Consider the following 21,915-nt stretch of genomic DNA (forward strand, 5'->3'; position numbering starts at 1 on the left):
ATTATTCTTAATTAAGCCAGATATATGCTGACCTCAGGGTGAGAGTATATGAATACTGAGAATATACATTCATAGCAATTAAAACTTGCAAGAAAACTGATTATTTAGAATAATGATACAAAATCAATGACTAAACATGAGTGATTATCACCGAAGGATACAAATGCCCCTTTCTCTTGCCACACAAAGGTGGCACCAGGTGATTGGTTGTGACCATGAATTTTAGAGACTGAAGGCAAGGTAGTATGGTCAGGTCATACCTTTAAGTCATGGATAGAAGTACCCTGAGCGCTCAGGCCAGCACTAAAAAGCATCTGGGCGCCTGGCTGGCTCAGTTGGTGGAGTGTGCGACTCTTGATCTTGGGGTTGTCAGTCTGAGCCCACATTGGGTGTAGAGATTCCTTAAAAAAAGTAAAATCTTAAAAAAAAGGCATCTCGAAGAACATTTTTGGGGGAAAGGGGAGCTGGGGGCTAGTTGTGTCTAAATCTTTTTTTTTAATGTTTATTTATTTATTTTTAAGAGAGAATGTGTGAGCAGGGGAGAGGAGCAGAGAGAGAGAGGGAGACAGAGGATTTGAAGCAGGCTCTGCGCTGACAGCAGAGAGCCTGATGCGGGCCTTGGACTTAGGAACCATGAGATCATGACCTGAGCCAAAGTCAGACGCTTAACCGACTGAGCCACCCAGGCACCCCCAGGCTGTTTTTAAATCTTACATGGAAGGGCTACGGAGAAAGAGCAGAAGCCCCCTCCCCACCTTTTTTAACAGAAAAGAACTAAATGACTGTGGCTCCTTGCAGAAGTGTTGAACTCACACTTGACTTAGGACTTCACTCTAGGCTCTATCTTCTTTGTGAGGAAGAACTCCATTACCAATATAGGGTAGGCGTCACCTCTGACAATTTGAACCCATTGCAGCATTCCCCTAATGTGCACTAACATTTCCCCAGTGTGGACAGTTTGGGGACATATGAACTCTTCTGGGTTTGCTTCATGAATGGTCTTTTGTCTTTGGCCAAAACAAGCAAGGGCCTGCAAGGAACTGGGTTTCCTAACCCTGTTCTTACTGTAGCCTAGATCAAGTGCAGAATTTGCAAGGGAATAGGTACAAATGCAAAGCCACATATAAGCCCTCAAAAGAAAGAATTTGAAGAATTTTCCAGATTTATGTAGGGCAAGGAGGAGTGCCAAAGAGGAAGAATTCCAGTTGAAGAATCACATCAGCTCTGGTTGTGTCAGTGTTTACAAAAGCTGCCATTTACCTGGGTGCTGGGTCGTTTCTCTAGAGTCTTTGAGTCCCTAGCAGCTTAGACCCAAATACATCAGTTCTAAAAGAAAGAAAATGGCAGGGTGAGTGTTACTCACTCTGGCAAAGTAAAAAGCAAAGTGAAACCTTTCCCTCTGGGAAGTGAATAGGCCACGTATCACCATGGCTCCTTGTACCAGAACAACCAGAAAGTTTACCTGTCATTAGGAGTACAGCACACCCTGTCTCTGTGGGCAGAGCGGTGAACACAAATGACCCCAAAGAAGAAATGACAGTTTTATGATTGGGCTCTGGCACCCAGGGCTCTCGCCTCTCAAATTTAAGTCTTTGGAAAGAGTATGGGGGCACAAATTAACAGGCTTACAGCTCACGATGCGCTTTACCCAGCACTTGGTTGAGGCGGGCCTAAATCTGTACCGGACTCGAGATAAACGCCAGGGCACGAGGAACGGAAGGCTGTCCTTCCCTAGAGAAGCAGTCCATGCTGTACTGAAGTTAAACCCAAGAAACGATTTTAAGCAGACCTGTCGGTCTGTCTTGGTGTTAGCTTTCTGCACTCACATGAGCTCTGCCTAATTTCACGAGGCAGGAATGTGCTAGGAGCTAGGCGACAGCCTGCAGGGACTAAGGGCAGGGAAGGAAGTAATTTTTAACAGGTGCATCAGAGAGGGTTAGTAGCTGAGTTCTTAACATATCGGGCTGCTTGTCCTGGGTTCTGACTATGAGGTCAGGTTCTGCTTGTTATTTAAAAATGCCTAAGTTGGGGTGCCTGGGTGGCTCAGTCGGTTAAGTGGCTGACTTCGGCTCAGGTCATGATCTCGCGGTCTGTGAGTTCGAGCCCCGCGTCGGGCTCTGTGCTGACAGCTCAGAGCCTGGAGCCTGTTTCAGATTCTGTGTCTCCCTCTCTCTGACCCTGCCCCGTTCATGCTCTGTCTCTCTCTGTCTCAAAAATAAATAAACATTAAAAAATTTTTTTTAAATGCCTAAGTTAAAATAAATTCCAGTGATTCAATTATGTATACTCACAGCCTTCATAATTCACGTCTCACCTGAAATTCCACCATGTGTCAAGAGGTGGGCCAAAAATCGCTCAAGAGAAATGGTAAAATGCAATAAAAGTGTATCGAGGACTTTAGGTGTGTTTTTCTTGGATCCTGACCTAGATGAAATAATTCTCTTGATGAAAGCAACTGGGTTTTTAAAAATTTTTTAAATGTTTGTCTATTTTTGAGAGACAGAGTACAAGCAGGGGAGGAGCAGAAAGAGGGAGACGCAGGATCTGAAGCAGGCTCCAGGCTCTGAGCCGTCAGCACAGGGCCTGACACGGGGCTTGAACCCACGAACAGTGAGATCATGACCTGAGCCAAAGTCAGATGCTTAACCGACTGAGCCACCCACGCACCCCTGAAGGCAACTGGGTTTTTACCAACTACCTCTGCTCTACATTTAATTGTTATGGGGAATATGCAATTTGGAACCGAGCCTAAAAGGGAGAAGCTGCTACTTCCAGGTGGTTACCATTTTTGAAACCTTACTATGTTCCAGGCACTGGGCTTAGAACTTTCCGTGCATTATCTCATTTAAACCCCAAGACAACACTGAATTACTCTCCTTATTCTATCAAGGAGGACCACTGAATCTTAGGTTAAAGTCCAAGGTCACATAGCTGGTGGTGGAAGCGAAATTAGGATGGGTGTTTGATTTTACCGTCTGTGCTCTTACATATTACGTATGTCATCTCCTCGGCATACTTGGTATGGTGAGAGCATTTAAAATCTTGAGGACGATGGCCGATGGCGTGCATAAACCGCACCCAAATGTCAAGTGATGGAAGGTACTTGTGACATTTAAAGGTGGGGAAGGCTAAGGTTTTATTCTGGGGAACTGGCCAAATTTTCAGGTTTGCTGCTGGTTGTAGGTGAAGGGGAAACTGAAGATTTGGCACGATTAGGTCCTGGTGCATGCATGCTGCAGCCCACAGGCTCCCATTTTTCTCCGTTGCTCAGTAGAGATCTCTGTGTGCTAAGGAGAACGGCTCGGGGAGGAGCACCGGTGTCGAAGCGCAATTCTTTGGCTGCACGATACTGTCACGTAATGGTTTTAAGGACTACCGGATAGGACAGTCTCCCCAGATGTGTAGCTGCTGTCTTGGTGGTCCCTGTCAAACTTGGCACTGATGAGAAGAGACAAATACCTAGGGCGCCATATGGTCCTTTTGGCCAAAGTTTGCTTGGTTTTCATCTTACGTGCTGCATTTAAATAAGAGATTCCACCATACAACCAACGTCTTGGCTAAAGAGAAACTCACGCCTGTGTTTTCCCTTAGGAGTATTTAGAGTGGTCCCACAGGAAGCCCAACGATACAGGACCGAGTGAGCCTGTGGATGCAGACTGAACGCATGCAGCCCAGAGATAGCATACCTCGTTTTCTGTCCACCTCTGTCCATTCATCTACATGAAGCATATAAAAAGAAAACACCAGTTCATGAAGCAATAACATTTTTTTCAAGGAGGCTTTAAAAACACCAATTCCGACGTTGTGGCCTATGAAACTTTAGTTTGCAGGTGGGCAGTGACGTCTAATGCGGATACCCTGCCTTCCATTTGAGACTTTGGAAAGGACGATAGGTAAATAACGAGTTCCAAAAGAGCCCTGGAGAGGCTATGTCTTTTAGAGGAGGGCCTCGTGGGAGAGGAAACCCAGGAGAAACTAGCTACCTTGGGGTTGATCTTGAAAGGCCTGAGGAGTCATTTTCTGATGCTGTGAGAATACACACTATTCAAAGGCTTTTACAAACACTAACTTTCATGAGGAAGACTCCCCAGAGTAGGTAGAGAGAGGATTTTCTTTTTCTACAACCTGATTTTTTTTGATTAAGATTTCCCTTTCCAGAGTACAGATGGAACTGCTCCAAATAGAAAACTTAAAAGGTGAACCAAAAGGAAAAAATGTCCATTTGTTTCTGATTTACTTTTTACATATAGATGCATGACTCCCATGTAAAAAGAGGGCAATAATGAGGGGACCACTGTAAAAGAAAGCCCCTGAGGACAAAAGCGGGTGGGGACATGCCAAGAGGAAACCAAATGAGGAGAAAGGTACTTGGCTGGAGAAATCCGTGAGAATCAAGACCCTTTATAGGTTGAGATCCGGCTCTACCATTTGCTAGCTATGTAACTTCAAGCAATTTATTGAACCTCAGTTTCTTCATCTGTAAAATGGGGATCGGAATGGCACCTACATCACAGGGTTGCTGTGGGGATGAAGCAGATAACACGCATCAAACACTTAGCTGGCTTCTCTTCTGGCTCTGCTTTCTGTACCGCACAACTTTGGACACTACCCATAAAGGATGAAATGTGGCTTTTTTCTTTCCTTAATTTTCTGGGGGCAGATTTCAATGTTGAACTCCAATACCACGCCCTCTAAGCAGGGTTCTACGTGCATCCACATTCTTATTTATTTATTTATTTATTTATTTATTTATTGCATCCACATTTTAAACACATTTTGTAATTAATGGTCTCTTTTGGAAACATTTGCAAAATAGGTTGTTTCAGAGGTGATTTCTGAAGTTATAATCGAGCATCCATGCGCCTTCAACATACATCACCAACAGCACCTAAGAAATCAGTTTGAAAGCACAGCCCGTGCCATGCCTTAACTGGTGGCAAAAGGTTCCCACTGCAAGGTTAGACTCCTCTGGGAAAATTCACCATCTTTTTCCCCACAAGTCACAGGCTTTTGGAGAGAAAATACTGGGGGAGCAGCACCAAGAACCTGGCCTTCTTGGAGCAGATACTGGTTTCTTTGGCATAATGTCCACATCCTCTGTCTTTTCGTGGCATTTATTTTACAGGCGGTCTTGCCTGATGCGTTCGTGGGCAGAGGGGTGGTGCTGCAAGGGGCCCGGTACTCTAAGAGACAGTGGCTCCCTGCTGCTGGCAAAATCGGGTCCTGGGTACGGGCACTCCTGCAGGCAATGACACTCAGCTCCAGCAGAGGTCGCTCTAGTGCTGTGCGCCCCACGTCCCTGTCCTCCTGAGGACCTCAGGAAGGTAAAAACCATGTCCTGACTTTCTGTTATTTTTCCTGATGACTTGGTTGCAACAATTCCACTTTAGTATTTTGAATGGGGGGAAGGCTCAAGATTATCCAGAGCTGCCTGCTAAATTGGAACTAGAAAAATAAAAACAGAATCTCACCACCATTTGGTTGCTCAGTAAGTACTACGCTGTGATCTGCTTGCCCTGGAAAAATCACTTCCTGGCTCTATGTCTCAGTTTCCCCTTCTGTAAAATGAGGAATGTAAACAAAATGTAATAGGGTCTTATTTAGGAGTATTTTTGAGAGGACAGGAGGCAAAGGCAGCTTTTATTATTCTTGCTGTTGCTTAAAACGTGGGACATTCATATGCAACACTCAAAAGTTGCCCCACAGAGACGGCACTTCCTTTCTGTTGAATGCTAAACTAGAGGCTGCATTGTGGCGAAAAACTGCAATATGTGCGCTGGCCTTGTGGGAGCGGGATGGCCTCCAGGAGACCAATTAGTCGTGTAAGATACTGAAAACACCTAGAAGAAATATGATTTCCATTCACGGCATCAACGAGGACTTGTTTACCGTGTCTGGTGTTTTATAGGCCTCTGTGCGCCAGTAATTGCCACAGTGGCTCCTGCAGCTACGCCAACTCTCAATGGGGGGGACACAAGGGTGTTTCTCAGCTTTGTGAATCCTGAGCCCTCTACCCTGTTTTGTCACTGTCTTCTACAAGTCCCCATGAGCCAGCTACCCTCTGTCATTCCTTTCCTAAAATCAGTGGGGTATGTTGGATACGTTTTTCAAAGCTCTCCCTCTCTTCTCCACCTCCCATCCCCCCTCCCAATGATTCTGATACAGTCCCCCCACGTATGGAAGTATAGTGCAGCAGTTGAGGACATATTCATTGAGAGTGTGAGCTCTGGAGCCTGATGACCTGGGTTCAAATCCTTTACTCTTCCTCCTACTGGCTATGTAACCCTGGGCAAATTAGCTTCTCCAACTGTAAAAAGGGGATAGTATTACCTAAAGGATAGTATAGCTGTGGGGATTAAGGTCTTCAGAGAGGTCCTTGGTACACGGTAAGTGCTTAGTAAATGTTTATTGTTGTTGTTAGGAAGATATGTCAGCTCCCCCCACCCCCCCGCCCGCCCCGTTTTAGAATCAGTTGCTGGATGAGACTGATCCAAAGCCCTGAATTCTGTGAATACACAGAACGGCTGGATCAGGCTCCACCCAGCATCTCACAGGATGTCTGACACTCACCCAAACTGTGGAAGGAAGGAACCAGCGAGTGGATGTGAATTGCTAACGATGGCCGAAACTCCCTAGAGCTGCGCTCAGCAAACCCAGAAGGACTATAGCTCTTGAAGACAAAGGAAACCGGTCCCTTCGCATTCAGAGGGTCTTGTCCTGACCCCCCCCTCTTGAAAGCCAGCACCTGCTACTCATTGTGCAAAATATGCTGAATACAAGATCTCATTCAATTCTTACAACTTTGCTGTAAGTATGTATGATTCCCATTTTATGGAAAAAGAAACGGTCTCATTGAGGTTACACTCCAAAATCACACAGCTGGTTAAATGGCAGAGCTACAGTTGGAACCCAGTTGTATGACTGCAGTGAGTGTGCTCTTAATTGCTAATTTACACTGTCTTCTGAGATGCAGGCAGCCAGGGCAAGGACTACCTGTCAGCTCACTAGTGCCATCAGGCGCAGTGAAATCACAGAACATATGGGCCAAGGAAGACAGAAGCCTCTTGAGGAAGAAATGGCAACATCATATAAAACAGCCAATTTAGATCATCAGTTCAACAAACACTGACTCAACACCAATTTATTCTGGCCTAGGCATTACGCTAGGTGCTAGAGTACAAAGCTGAATAAAACCCTCACGTGGGGGGGAGACACCCAAAGACTGTTTCAGTATAACATGGCCAGTGACAAGGTAGGGAGAGGCATGCATGGAGTGCTATGGGAGGATTCTCAGACCCTTTCCCCATCTTCCTGAAGGAGATGATTCTTAAGCTGAAAATGCAGGATGGAAGGGGAACTATTAGCACAGAAATGGCAGGTTTGGGGTAGAATGGGGATTACTAGCATGGAAATCTGAATGCACATGCTTTAAATGTAGACCTATGATTAAGATACACAGTAGAAGGCAGGCAGTGGTGGAAGGTAGGACTGCAGAGGTGGAGAGAGATCATGTCAGCGAGGGCCCTGAATCATCCTGCCGAAGACTTGGTCTCCATCCAAACAACAGTGGAAAGCTGACAAAGGGTTTTAAGTAGCGGGGAGTATGGACAGATTTGCATTTTAGAAAGCTCACAGGCGGCAGTGTGCAGAATGAATGGAGGGGGTATGCTGCAGGGAACTCTTTTTATCTCTTTGTGCATAGACTTGGACTCAATCGCACAGGCACAACAGTGAATATCTGAATATGTATGCTTAACGTCCGAATATGCATGTTTAACATCAGTTGAGCATACAGACTGTTGGAGAGAATAAATTTTTTTTTTTATTTTATTTTATTTTTTAATATATGAAATTTACTGTCAAATTGGTTTCCATACAACACCCAGTGCTCATCCCAAAAGGTGCCCTCCTCAATACCCATCACCCACCCTGCCCTCCCTCCCACCCTGCCCTCCCTCCCACCCCCCATCAACCCTCAGTTTGTTCTCAGTTTTTAACAGTCTCTAATGCTTTGGCTCTCTCCCACTCTAACCTCTTTTTTTTTTTTTTCCTTCCCCTCCCCCATGGGTTTCTGTTATGTTTCTCAGGATCCACATAAGAGTGAAACCATATGGTATCTGTCTTTCTCTGTATGGCTTATTTCACTTAGCATCACATGGAGAGAATAAATTTTTAATCTTGGGTCATGTCAGTTACCTTTATATCAACTCTTCTTTCTCTACCTTGAAATACAGATTTCTTTCATACTTAATCCCAGGAAACTTGGTGAAAGCGGATGTTGGTTGAGAGGAAGGAAAAGAGGGAGAGGATAAGGGTGGCAGAGAGTTCTGGGTGGTCATTTCTCTGGAAATTAGACGTGGTGTATATGGGTATATATATGGGGTATATGGGTGTATGGGTGACAGCGTTTGCATTTTAGAAACTCTCATATAATTATCTCCAGAACTGCCTTCTCTTCCAGTAATTGTAAAGAGAATAACTTAAAAGTCACTTGTGTTTTCTTATTTATCTGTTTTTCCAGAACCCCATCTTTCTAGAAATAGCTTCTGAAATGAGCAAGACTTGCCTCCAGTTCATGAAGGAGGCTACTACACAGAGGACAGGAGAATCCACACCTCGTTGGAGTAGAGGATTCTTGGACTGGCAAGGAGTTTGTCGCCAGGTGGTGGGCGGCTGGGACTCCTACATTTGGGAGGGATCATTTGTCAAGAGAGATTGGGAGATCATCTCTCCAATTTGAGGGAGGGGGGAAGGAAATTGGAGGTGAGGGTGTCAGGTCCCCTAATAATATACCTTAGCGCGGGTATTTAGTCCTTCTGCTGCGAAAATTTTTTTTTGGAGAATTTGACTCCTGAGGGGCTCTGACTAGACGGGGCTGTGGCGTTATGGGGCTGGCTATAGGAGCGCGGGGTGCAGCGGTGTTGGTCAGTCTGCAGGGGGGCCTGGCTGGGGGGACGGGGTCCAGCTGTGAGCGCCGGGGCGGCGGGGAGGGGGCCGGGCTGCGGGGCGTGGGGCCGGCTGCGCGGGCCGGGCGCCTCTCACCTTTGCGGGCCTTGTCTCCCGGGATGTTCTGGGCCCGCAGCCGCTGGTCCAGGATGTAAAGCATCTCCCCGCCCAAGTTCAAGAAGAGCAGCGGTAGCGTCCGCACCGACATGGTGCCAGATACCAGCGGGGCAGGCGACGAGCCCCGGGGTTGGGTGGCGGGAGGCCTAGACTCACAGCCGCCGCGTCGCTTCGCTTGGTTGCCAGGGTAACGCGGCGGGTGGCCGAGGAAGCCAATCAGCGGGCCGCTTGTTGGGAGGCGCCCGAGGCGGACGCTTATTGGGCCGCCGGCTGCCGCCTCCGTGGTGGATTGGGACTCGCGGTTCGAGCGCTGCTTTCGTCTCCAGCTGGGGTGGCTGGGCTGCCCCCTGCCGGAGGACGCGGAAAGCCCGAGCAGAACTTCGGAGTGGGCAGCGGGACCTGGGGTGGAATCCCGGCCCCGCCCTTTCCGAGTTCTGCGAGGCTGGCCTTCCCTATACGTGGAGGGGTCACCCGCCACACAAGGTTGCAGAGAGGAATCCCTGAGATCGTGCAAAATGCCCCGAAAGCCCTCAGTAATCTTTTGGATGGGTGAAGGGCCAGAAGGCCTTAACTTGCGTTTCCGTCCTAAAAGAGACTTGGAGTGAAGTCCCACCTGGGTTTCGTGCTCCGTGAAGCAAACCAGGCCTGTTCACGCCTGGCCGCCCCGCGAGCAAGCGTGCTGGGGTTTCTCTGAAGCTCCCTCCTTTCACACTGTCGAGCAGTTGTCTGCTTGGAGAGCAGCGACCCCACACTTCACTCACGTCATGAGCTCCAGCATCACCTTCTTGTTTTCTGCTGTACGTTTTTACTTTGATGAGCAACCATTTCTGTAAATTTCAATACTTCTAAAACCTACGAATCCTCTTTCCCTCCAGCCACTCAGACTTGAAATCTGAGCCTTGGCTAACAATTCTGGTCTCCTTGGGTCCTATTATCAGTCACCACTTCTGCTTTTACCCCCAAAATCTTTTCCACACTTATCTCTTCGTTTCTTTTTCTGCCTGCATTAGTATGTTTTCTCTCCACCCGCACTGGCTGCTAGGCTAAATTTCAGCAGTTGCCATTTTCCATATGACGCATCCCTTATGTGCTTTCCAACTGTTTGCCAGATCGTAGTCTAAGTGCCTGGCATGGCATTCAAGACTCTCCACTCTGACTGTAACTACCTTTTTTAGAGACATCTTCAGCACTCCCCCATTTCCCCCTAATGCAGCAGAACTCATCTATCTCATTGGCTTTGCCCCCTCAGTGGAACAGCACATCTTCTTCATAACCACACCTACTACTGCAAAGTCTTGCCCTGACAGCTCAAGTCCTTCCCATTCCTTCTCTAGTCCCCTTCCCTTCCCAGCCAAGTTCTCAAAAGTAGTCGAGGGGCACCTGGGTAACTCAGTTGGTTAAGTGTCTGACTTCAGCTCAGGTCATGATCTCAGGGTTTGTGAGTTGGAGCCCCACATCTGGCTCTGCACTGACAGTTTGGGGCCAGCTCAGAGCCTGCTTGGGATTCTCTGCCTCTGTCTGCCCCTCCCCTGCTTTCTCTCAAAAATAAACATTAAAAAAAAAGTAGTCAACGCTCACAACTTGAATTTCCTTAACATCCTCACTCCGTACCTCACTGCAACTTGGATTCAGTTCTCTCCATCGCACTGAAACTACTTCGCCATGAAGACTTTTTGGTTCTTAACCAACATTTCAGTATTGGATACTATATGGTCATTGAAAGGTGGCAGCCCAAGGCTTTGATTTGATTTTGCCTATCTGCAGTTTTAAAGGGGAAATAATTGGGATAGGAATGTATCAAGCAGCTATACCTGGCCTTTCATACATCATGTTAACCTGCCTGATTGCTAAAGGCATTTAAGTTTGCTGTAACATAAACTCCTTCCATGGTGTCTCAGGCCTTTTTTTTTTTTTTTTTTTTGCCCCTAGGCAACGTGGTAAAATGAGCAGAATACAGGCTGGGAATAAAGATGGACGTGGGCTTGAATTCTAGGCCTGCCTCTAACCAGCTGTGTGAACTTGGACAAGTTACTAACCTCTGAGCCTCAGTTCTCCCATGCTAAAATAAGGATAATCGTGCCAATATGGGATGGTTGGATAGAGAAGGTGACTTAAAAAATTTTTTTTAATGTTTATTTATTTTTGAGACAGAGACAGAGCATGAACGGGGGAGGGTCAGAGAGAGAGGGAGACACAGAATCCGAAGCAGGCTCCAGGCTCTGAGCTGTCAGCACAGAGCCCGACGCGGGGCTCGATCTCACGGACCACGAGATCATGACCTGAGCCGAAGTCGGATGCTTAACCGACTGAGCCACCCAGGCACCCTGAGAAGGTGACTTTAAAGATTAGATGATACTGTGCCTACAAGCACTTACAACAATGCTTTTCTTGTAGGGTCTGCCCTGTTGTGTCCCTTTTCTCAACTTCTCCACTGGTCCCCTTATATGATGGCACCTGGCCCTCCAGCAAGTATCTCCATGTAGCTGTGTCCACTCCAAGTCCTGCCCCATAAAGGGCCTTCCCCGCTGTTCCTGGAGGTGTTATCTGAAGAGCTCGTCTGCCGTTCTGGGCCTCTCATCCCACTTCTGATTCTGCAGGACCCCAGCCTCTCTGTTCTGCTCTCACTTTACCATCCCCCACCCCTCAGCTGCTCCTGAGTCAGGCTATGCCCTCAGAGATCATCCTTCCCATCCTGACATGGCCCTTTCTTTTTCATTTACACTCCCTCCTTGGGCAATTTCACCCACACCCATGGTTTCACTCACCATCTAAACATAACCTGTAAACTTGTGTCTAGCTTAGGCCTCGCTGCAGTCCTGGATCTAAGTTTCCAACTTCTCCTTGGACGTCACTTTAACACAACTTTCCCCCGTTCTTTCCTCCATGGCTTCCCGTCTCAGAATGAATTCCAGAATCTTTTCCCCGCTGTTGTGGACTGAATGTGTACCTCCCCCAATTCACATATTGAAGCTCTAACACCTAACATGACGGTATTTGGAGGGACCTTTAGGAAGTAATGAGTTAGATGAGGTCGGGAGGGACCTTTAGGAAGTAATGAGTTAGATGAGGTCGTGAGGGTAGAGTCTTCATGATGAGATTAGTGCTCTTATAAGAGGAAGAGATCTTTCCCCCCTCGCAAGTGAGGACATAGTCTGAAAGCGGCCATCTGCAAGTCAGGAAGATTCCTCAGCAGAAACCAAATTGTCCAGCACCTAGATCTTGGACTTCCTAGCCTCCAGAACTTTGAGAAAATAAGTTTCCATTGTTTAAGCCAGTTTATGGTTTTTAATGGCAGCCTGAGCAGACTAACACACCCAGAAAGGTCTAGATTATCTGGTGTCTGCTTTTCCCTCTGACCTCATCTCTTCATTCACTCTTTTAGACAGTCTCCCTTGCTTCTGCAAACCTGCCAAGCATGCTCAGACGTCAAGGCCTTGACACTTCACTTGGTATGAATGGGTGAACTTTGCAGGAAAAGGGGTACTCGTAACTCCCCAGAACTTGTAAGGAATGTTTTGCGCACGTGCAGTTTCTCATGGATAGGACTTGTAGCTTTTATCAGATTCTTAACCTGAACACCAGCAGCTCTGCCCCCCAAACAATAAAGTGCTCTGATCGCTCCCCCTCTGATCCCCCGCCCTGCACTGCTGCTGCTTAACCATCTAAACAGACCTGGTGCTGTCTTCACTCCTTTGGTTTTAAACCATGACCGTCTCCCCACTCCCCAGAGGGCGGCCAGCATATCAAGCCTCTCACACCCCAGCTTCAACTTCCCTGTCAAGCTCTATTTCCTGTTCCCAGTGTTCTCTGGACACAGCTTGCACCTGCTGACTTCTTTGCCTTTGTACTTGCAATTCCTTCGGCCCAGGACACCTTCCCACCCCATTTCTGTCTGGTGAGCTTCTACTTCAACTTCCAGGGCCCTGTCCAGAAGGCAGCTCTTACAGCCGGCTTTCTCACTCAGCCGCCAGCCAGCCAGCCAGCCGGCCACACTTCCTCTGTGCTGCTGTGTGCTCAGTCTCCCCTCTGCAGGAAGGAGGTGGACAACAGGGCGCTGTTTATGTGAGTGTGTGTGAGGGGTGTTGTGAGAACGTGTCCTCAGGTGTGTGAGGGCAGAGGCTCTGCCTCCTAAAACCCTGGGATCCCAGAGCTGAACGAACAAATTCCTCCTCCTTGTCCTCGGTGCACAGAGCCCCACCTTCTCTATTATCCTTTAAGGCAGAAAGACAGAACTCTAATACAATTTATTGGTTTTCTTTGATTGCCTCTGGTCCAGCTCTGGAAGGGCTCTCCGGGTTCTTCTGGCCTTGTTTCCGGGCTGCCGCTGCTGCAGCTTTTAAGGCCCTCTTTTGCTTCTTCAGCTTCTGCACCTCCTGGAAAACCTGGGGATGAAAGGGAGCAGGAAGAGACTGTAACTCTATGCAAAACCTCAGACTTGGAGCAGCTGGGGTGAGAACGGACTCCCCCGGATGGTCACATCAGCCTTTCTCCACGGGGCTGACGGCCTGGGAGCCTCCTCAAGGCTTTGGGGCCAGTTCCATGCCTCGGTCAGGAACAGACTACCCTCCCTTCTGACCTTAACACCACAGTCCCAGAGTGGGGCCAACGAAAGCAGCAATTCCGACTCGTACCCGAATGCACAGCGCCTTCTTGGTCGCCCAGCGGTGGTGGGCTTTCCGGTGGTATGGAGGAGGGAAGGTGTACTCAATCCCCAGCTCCTTGCAGATCTTCTCAAAGACACTATAGTTGGTCTTACGGAGGTTTTTGAGCATCTTGTTCCTCTGGTCGATGCTCATCAGCAGATAGCGCTTATGGGTTTTGTCCTGCGAGAGAGTTGGTATATTACTTTTAGTGTCCTATTTAAGTGTGAGCCACTATACAGTAACAAGGGATGGTCATTTCATCATCTCATTGAAACCTCCCAACAATCTTATGCAAATGTCAGTGCAACTCTCAGGTAGGTACTGTCATTGTTATTGCCATTTTACAGACGGGAAAATAAAGGCTCAAAGATGTCACCTGATTCATAGGAGGTCCTAGAACTGTGCCAGGCAGGGACCTTGTGTGAGGTCAGGTCTGGAATCCACATCTATGGGTCTTACTCCAAATCTCATGCTCTTTCCCCTACGCCACCTACTCAGCCTCCCCACAGCTCAGCAAAGTGTCAGCTGGGCTGGAGAGGAGGGAAGGTCTGTGCTCCTCTGTGAGGGCTGCTGTTCACACTCCAAATGAGCAAAACTCTCCTCGCCAAGAAGCAAGATCAACCTGCTCCAGGGAACCCTGAGGTGCCGCCCATGCAGAGCCGGACCACTCTGTATTTATTAAAAATATGGGCAGCTGCCTAAATTACAGTAGCTCTGTGCCCACTGCTGTGCTGAGATATGGCATCATGGTTAAGGATATGGGCTCTGGAGGGGCACCTGGGTGGCTCAGTTAAACATCCAACTCTTGAATCTCGGCTCAGGTCACAATCTCAGTTCATGAGATTGACCCCCTCCCTCCCTGCCCCCCGCGGCAGCGTGGAGTTGCTTGGGATTCTCTCCCCACCCCCCCTGCCCTCTCCCGCTCGTGTTCTCTGTCTCAAAAAACACAAATTAAAAAATCAACTTAAAAAAAACCCAAAAAAACCCCAACTACGAGATAATAAACTTGTGTTCTTTGCAAAACAAACAAACAAACAAACAAACAAAAGGAGAATATGGGCCCCAGAGCAAGACCACCTAGTTTCAAGTCCTAGCACATCATTTCTCAGTGGTGTGCTTTGAGGAATGACTTAATCACCCCACGCCCAGATTACGCCTTTGTAAAATGGGATAGAAAGATGGTTCTAAGGGTTAAATGAACTGATGCACGTGAGGTGCTCTGCACAAGGCTCAACACTTCATATGACCATGCTGGTGCTTTATTATTTCACCTAGTCCTTGCAATCCCATCAGCAGGTACTACTACGCTCCCCACTTTACAGACAGGAGAACTGAGGCTTGGGCATGTAAAGTAACTTCCCCAAAGTCACGCATCTGGTTAGCGGAAATGGCAAAGCTGAGATTTGAACCGAGTGCCAACCTGACTCCCTTCCTGCATTCTAGAAATACTGAGCACCCACTATGTGCCAGACGCTGCGGTCATGCCCTGAAGTCTGCATTCTTGACCATTGGTGACACTCAGCACAGCACGGTAAGGCTCCCATTTTTCCACTGGCGGCAGGAGGGGAATGTTTTTTCCACCACAGCTGAGGGCCAGGCACCTTGGCGTTGTGGCCATCTGGCTTCTCAAGTTGCTTCTCTGGACCCAGAGCCCTTCACCTCTCAGACTCCTCTCCCCCGGCTGCTGGCGTTTAGCTGGGAGCGATGCCCAAGGTTTACCTTTCGGTGTTTCTGCATGTGTTCTTCATAATTGCGGATCTTGACGGTCAAAGCAACAACTGAAACCACAAACCACAGAGGATGAGAGCTGGCACAGAGGAAGGAAGGGCCCAGGCCGGGGTTATGTTTTAAGACCTCAAGGAATAACAATCACCAGTGCTCTTGTGTAGCTCTCTACAACTCCCAAAGCACTCTGAATTTCAAGATCTCAAAAGACTTTGGACTCTCTTTCCTTCAGAAAGCAAAGTCTAAGGAAGGCAAGTTCCTTAATCTCATGAACATATCATCCCCAAACCATAGCACATAGCATTCTTAATGGTAAAACTTTAGAGCGTTCCTGTTGAATTCAGGAATCAGTCTACTGTCCATGCTATCATTGTTAATCATTCAATGCTGCACTGGTGGTCCCACCCAATGTAGTAAGACTAGATTCCCAAACCATCAAGGGTCTACTCCTTGCCTCTGCCCTTCCAGTGGCTACCTTTCTGTTTTTTGACTAGTGAGTTTTCAAATTCTTTTAATGTTTATTTATTTTTTTGAGAGAGAGAGACAGAGTGCGAGCAGGGGAGGGGCAGAGAAAGAGAGACGGAGACAACAGCATCCGAAGCAGGCTCCAGGCTCTGAGCTGTCAGTACAGAGCCTGACGCGGGGATCGAACCCACAAACTGTGAGATCATGATCTGAGCCGAAGTCGGACGCTTAACTGACTGAGCCACACAGGCACCCCTCACTAGTGAGTTTTCAGAATTACCAGCTCTCACTCATCTCCTAAACTCTTGCAATATCCTTCCTTAGGTAGCCTCATATTTGATCCCTGCCTTTATTGCAAAGACGGGGGCAAAGGCAGAAGCGGAAGGTGGCCCCAAGGAGATGCTGTCAGTACAGCAGGCCCTTCCTGGACACACAGTAAGTTCTGGTAGCACTGTGGAGTGAGGTGGAATCTTGGCCCTGACCACTTGCCCCTTTACACCACCTTAGCTGCAGAGTAGAGAGAGACACAGAGACAAGCTTTGGTTCCTGAGGAAACTCTCCTGAGCTCACACAGAGGTATGAGGTGGGACCTGGGCGCTGACTCTAGCATCACAGAGTCCAATTTTCATCACTCTGGGTCCTTCTTGTCTCTCCCTTTATCAAGTCACATCTAATACCTAGTGTACTTGTAGACAAGAGCCCTGGATCAAGTACCAGCTAGCAGACGCCCCTCCCCTTCCCGCCGCTCTCCCACTCCCCAAGGGTCCCCTGACCAACTTCGAGCCTCCAGGGAGCTGGTGTCCTCAGGGTTTGCCACAATCTTCTTCATCAACTGCTCTTGCTTGACTTTTAGCTTCTCCTTCTGTTGAGGATAGAGACAGAGAATCTGTGTGGTCTGCCAGCCCCTAAGAGCTAGCCTTCATACCACACAGGCCCTGGCTACAGTCATAGAACCTAGGCCATGAAGTTCAGCGCCTGGCTTCACTCTGTTCATCAGGGCAAGGCCTTTGGTCAGCACGTAGCTATTCACATCTAGGTGAGTCCGAGGCCAATGACAGGTGAAATGGCTTGTTGAATGAACGTCTCCAAACCTTGCTCATTCATTCAGGCATTAGATCATTACTGAGTACCTACTGTTTGCCGGGTGCTAGGGATACAGTGAGAGAACAAGACCGTCCCTGCCCTCGAGATGCTCAGTCTGGGGGATGGACGAGTGGTCACAGAATGACACTGGGATAAATACTGTGACTTGAGAAGCCTGGGGTAGTGTTACCACGGTAGGAAGAAGTCCCAGAGGAGAGGACTAGGAGAGGCTGGGGTTTTGCACAGGTCACTTACCTGGCTGGCCATTTCCAAAGACAAGAGTCTTCTTACAACATCGTCAAACCTGTGCGGAAACCAGAGCAATGAGAGACAGGTGTGGGGGGACGGGGAGGAAGAGGAAACGATGCTGTTTCCATTTTAGTTTGAAAAGCAATTACGGTTAAAAAAAATTTTTTTTAATATTTTATTTTTAAGTAATCTCTACATCCAATGTAGATCTCTATGAGATCAAGAGTCTCATGCTCCACCAACTGAGCCAGCCAGGCGCCCCTGAAAATTTCTTTTATAACAAAAGAGTCTCTGTGGAAGCGGGGAGCCATTTCTCGGGGATTAACAGTCAGCATGAATCTGATGTGCTGCGCTGAGAACATGGAATGATGTGATAACTACACAAAATTGGGGCTGCCCGCATGAGTGTTCCAGGCCCATCACAGGGAGGGCAAAGGGAGGATTTTCATTTCAGCAAAAGGTATGGTTCAATCTGTCTTGAGACATTTCAATTCTATAATCGTTTTCTTCTCATGTCACACAGGACAGCTCCTAGGGCATAGGGCAGGGACTGAGCAGAAGGATCCCGGCTTTGGTGTCTTTCAGCTCTGTCCCTTAGGAGCTGTATGACATAGGACAACTTGTTAATGTATAAAAGGGGGACACTGTTTCTTCCCTCAGAGGGCTTTTTTGAGGACCCAGAGACGAGAGATTTCACAAAGACCCATGAGATATGTTGCCTCCTTGCTAACTAAACCAGAGTACAAAAAAAGGCAAAAAATTGAGCTCCATGAATGCCATTCTGCCCTGCCACTCACCCTCACCAAGCCTGGGCTTCAAGAGTCCTCTGCCTGATTCTATAACCAAGCTTCAGATACAGTGGGCCAGGCCGGACCAGTCACTGTCTTCCCTTCCTCCTCCTCAGTCCTCTTAGGGCACCCTACCTCATCAAAGAGATTTCTTTTTGCTTACTTCTCAATTCCGGGAATGTTCTGGTAGTCTTTGAGCAGCGTGGAAGGGGGCGGGTCATCTTCTTGGCTGTGCTGGACTGTCAAGTGCAGGGATGGAAAACACCAAGAGTCAACTCGCACTGCCCACCCCCTCAGTTCTGGCTTTTGTCACCAACTCCGTGAGGCACCCAGGGTCTCAAGCAAAACTGGGTATCTCTGGGCTCAGCTTCTCCTCTGCAAACGCCGCAGGCAACTGTCTTGATATTTCACGCTGGGAGTAGATTGCCTTTCCTAAGATCCCATATTGTGCCTCCACCTCTTACGTCTCTGACTCTACAGTTATCGAATCCCCTACCAGGATGGGGCCTTTTGTGGACGGACTGAGTTTGACTCCTTTTGAATCCCCAGTCTGGTCCACGGCCTCATGTAGAACAGGTACTTGACAAACGGTTGCTGGCTGACTGCATGAATGAAATAAGGGGATTGAGGAGGGACCCCTAGCTTTAGGACGCCTGAAATGTAAGCACAAATCGGAAACCCTCGACCTCGGGCCTGGGTGTGTGTCCTATTCCCTCAGGGATGAGGGAGAGGTACAAGGGAGATAACTTGTCCTCTCCAGTCAGACCCTGCTCTGCCGCTATGCACATAATATTAGTAGCAATAAATGCTAACATAGACTGCATTTATTGCGCTCAGTGCTAAGAATGCTTTTCATGTGTTATCACTGAATCCTAACAACAATCCTCTCAAATAGATAACTTCTACAATCATTTTAAATTTTTTTTTTTCCTTTTTTTTTTTTCAACGTTTTTTTATTTATTTTTGGGACAGAGAGAGACAGAGCATGAACGGGGGAGGGGCAGAGAGAGAGGGAGACACGGAATCGGAAACAGGCTCCAGGCTCCGAGCCATCAGCCCAGAGCCTGACGCGGGGCTCGAACTCACGGACCGCGAGATCGTGACCTGGCTGAAGTCGGACGCTTAACCGACTGCGCCACCCAGGCGCCCCTCTACAATCATTTTAGAATGTGACTGGAGGAAGTAACTTGCCCAATATCATGTGCCCAGGAAGAGAGATCTCTTTAGTAAGAGAGATGCAGACTGCCTTGGAACGGGAAACCAAGCCCTCCACCACGGAAGGGTAGACACAAAGTGTCTACCTAGACTCTAGGTAGGCCTGGGTACGCCCAGCACGCCCTCCCCTGGCTAGCTCACTCTCACTCAAACCCAGTCCGAAAGCTCCCGCTCCGGCTCGCCACCCCCACCCCCCACCCCCCACCCGGTCCCGGGCAGGTTTCAGGTTACAGCCTTTTGACAAGGCGGACGTGAGGCTCTTCTGCTCAGGACCTCTGGCCCACCCCCATCGCGTGGTTCTAAGTAGCCACCTCTGTCCCCTTGGCCACCCGGCGTCCCTCCAGACGTCCCTCTCTCCGCGGAAATCCCACCCCAAGAGCTCCTACCTGGTTTCTGGATGGCATATCCGCGAACGGCCGGAAGGATAACACCTGTGCAGAAGAGAGAGGGCCGAGGCCCATCTCCTTAAACAGTCCAGCCTCGACTCCTTTCTGTGGCCCCTGCATTTACCCTTCCTGCAAGGTCTTGGCGCTTCGGCGCCTAGCAGCCGCCCCATTTCTTCCGCACCCCGCGGCCCCACGCCTCTCCCACCTCGTCTTACTTCTTCCCCACCCGCTGGCCTTTCTTCCCCATCCTCGTCCCGCGTGTCCCCCATCTCCGCCCAACCCCACCTCCCTGCTCGAGTTGCTTAGGTTCTCAGCTCCTCACCTCCAGGAGGGGAGGGAAGGCCCCACTGGCGGAAGGGAGGCCTGGCGCACGCTCCGCCCGGCAGCCCGCGGACTGGAGCCTGGGCCACTGCCTGGGTCGGAAGCGACCTCAGCGCCCTCCACGCTGTTCTCAGCATGCCGACTTGTGACCCCGCGGGGCCGGCGCCAGGGCCGCCGCCGTCCCTTTTGCGGCACGGACCGCGTTACAAGGGCGCCGCCATGCTGGCTCAGGCTCGACCAATGAAGTGCAGTTGCGAGACCGGAGCAGATGAAGACCGAGAGAATGGATGGGAAAGGCAAGACCCTTTGGGTGCGGCGCGATTGGGTCCAGGGGAGAGGTCCGGTTAGCAGCCGTGAGGGGCTGGGGGCTGGGTGATTGCGGGCCTGGTCAGTGGTGTGCGGTGCTGTATAAATTCTAAGATGCCATTTTCCCCCTTGGGCATCCCGCCCTTAATCCCACTCTATGTACTTGGCCTCGGGCTCCGGTCATTTTGCAGGCTCCCGTGGGGGCTGCCATATTCTTCTCCCCCAACCTAGTGTTTCCACCTCCTCTCCTCCTGTATTCCACGACGAGGCCCCCTAAGAACTACTGGGTTCCAGCCTCCTCTCGGGCAGCCTGGTTAGCCTCGTGATGCAGGTCGTTGATTTTGGAATGGGACAGTCCTGGGCTGAAATCATAGCTCATTTTACTCATCAGTATTTACTCACTGTATGATCCTGTGGGCAAGTCACTCCACCTTTCTGGGTCACGGTGTACTTATTCATCACATGGGAATGGTAATAACAGTATCCGTTTTTTACATTGTTGGAGGATTACCTGAGGCAGTTGTGTGCCAAGGACCCGCTATATAGTAGGCATTTGATAAATATTTGCTGTGTTAATATTGGTGAAATGAGGGGTGTAAGGACAACTACAAATTAAAAGTAGAGAAAATAAATTTTTGATGACACAAAAATAAAATTTTAATCCTCCCTGGTGCAAAGAGGGAGAAAGCTCTTCTCCCCTTCACTTTGCTTAAAGCATTTACTTTTGAAAACTTGTAAGTGTAAATTCTTTCTCTGCCCTTTTGAGGCACTGGTAAATCTTTTTAAAAGCTAAATAAGCCTCTTGCCAGTTTTACAACATGTTTTTCTCAAGGATCTGGGAGCCATCTCTTGAAATGTAATCATTAAGGGAGGCAGTGGCCCTGTCTCCCAGTTTCTGCCTGCCTCTGAGTTGCAAACCTGACTCTTCTCATAAAGATATGAGAAATTTAGTTTTCTTTTGGGTAAAGACAATTAGTAAACTTGCGTGGCTACCCCATTTACCAGGAGAATTTAGGATGAACTTTGTGTGACAAAGACAGATGGTGTCATTGAGGACAAGTTACTGTTTATCTTAAGAAAATGTATGCAATAATCTGTATCCACCTGGCTATATACAAGGGTAAGACTTCTTTCTGTCTTTTCAAGCTCTTTAGGGGATTGCTGGTGATGCACATGCGTTTCACATTCTGGTTTAATGTTCATTCAATAATAAAACATTTCTTTTTCTTCTACCCTTGTAGAGAGGTTTTCTAGGTTGGCAGGATATATATATACACATACATATATATATATATGTATATGTATATGTGTATATATATATTTAATATTTTATATTAAATAAATATATATTTAATATTTAATATATACATTTAATATTTTATTTTTAAGTAATCTCTACACCCAACATGGGGCTGGAACTCACAACTCTGAGATCAAGAGTCACACATTCCACTGACTGACCCAGCCAGGCAACCCAGGAGATTTTGTTTTTAATTATATTTTTCCAATAGGGATTGGTCTTTTCTGAAGTGTATTCCCCATATCCCATAGCATTTTGTGACCCCTCACCCCCACCCTCACAAGATAACTCTGGCCACTGTGCCCTAATGGCCAGTTTTCAAGTCTCCACCACTAGAATGGGAGTCCTTTGAGGGTGGACTGAGCCAAATC

At 48.3% G+C, this 21,915-nt stretch overlaps 2 protein-coding genes across 4 annotated transcripts in view; both read right to left on the reverse strand.

The window, feature by feature from the left end:
* OSCP1 (organic solute carrier partner 1) overlaps nucleotides 1–9,254 on the reverse strand; it is a 26,891-nt gene extending 17,637 nt beyond the window's left edge. The window contains exons 1-3 of one of the 3 annotated variants that reach the window (XM_042951629.1): nucleotides 9,043–9,130; nucleotides 1,261–1,326; nucleotides 261–401 (exon numbers count right to left, since the gene is read on the reverse strand). Coding sequence is in view for 1 of the 3 variants with exons in the window: in XM_042951631.1 (XP_042807565.1) it covers nucleotides 9,043–9,154 (112 nt within the window). In the remaining 2 variants the exon portion in view is untranslated. Of the gene's footprint in view, nucleotides 1–260; nucleotides 402–1,260; nucleotides 1,327–9,042 lie in introns of all 3 variants that reach the window. The other 2 variants (XM_042951630.1, XM_042951631.1) reach the window with 2 other exon arrangements.
* Nucleotides 9,255–13,288: 4,034 nt separating this feature from the next.
* On the reverse strand, nucleotides 13,289–21,480 carry MRPS15 (mitochondrial ribosomal protein S15). Its single transcript, XM_042952320.1, has 8 exons — nucleotides 19,940–21,480; nucleotides 19,618–19,662; nucleotides 18,180–18,255; nucleotides 17,235–17,283; nucleotides 16,674–16,758; nucleotides 15,426–15,484; nucleotides 13,695–13,886; nucleotides 13,289–13,445 (listed from the first exon to the last, which is right to left on the reverse strand). The coding sequence occupies exons 1-8, from the start codon at nucleotides 20,073–20,075 to the stop codon at nucleotides 13,308–13,310; spliced, it is 780 nt and encodes a 259-aa protein (XP_042808254.1). The 5' UTR covers nucleotides 20,076–21,480; the 3' UTR covers nucleotides 13,289–13,307.
* Between the last annotated feature and the right edge of the window lie 435 nt (nucleotides 21,481–21,915).

The sequence above is a fragment of the Panthera leo genome, chromosome C1 (assembly GCF_018350215.1).
Source record: "Panthera leo isolate Ple1 chromosome C1, P.leo_Ple1_pat1.1, whole genome shotgun sequence".
Taxonomy (NCBI): domain Eukaryota; kingdom Metazoa; phylum Chordata; class Mammalia; order Carnivora; family Felidae; genus Panthera; species Panthera leo.

Coding starts and splice junctions, on each gene's coding strand:
- MRPS15 (XM_042952320.1), bottom strand. CDS start 20,075: ATGCTGAGAACAGCGTGGAGGGCGCTGAGGTCGCTTCCGACCCAGGCA. Junction 18,256..19,617: donor ATATGCCATCCAGAAACCAG/GTAGGAGCTCTT, acceptor TGCACTTGACAG/TCCAGCACAGCCAAGAAGAT. Junction 17,284..18,179: donor AACATTCCCGGAATTGAGAA/GTAAGCAAAAAG, acceptor GTTTCCGCACAG/GTTTGACGATGTTGTAAGAA.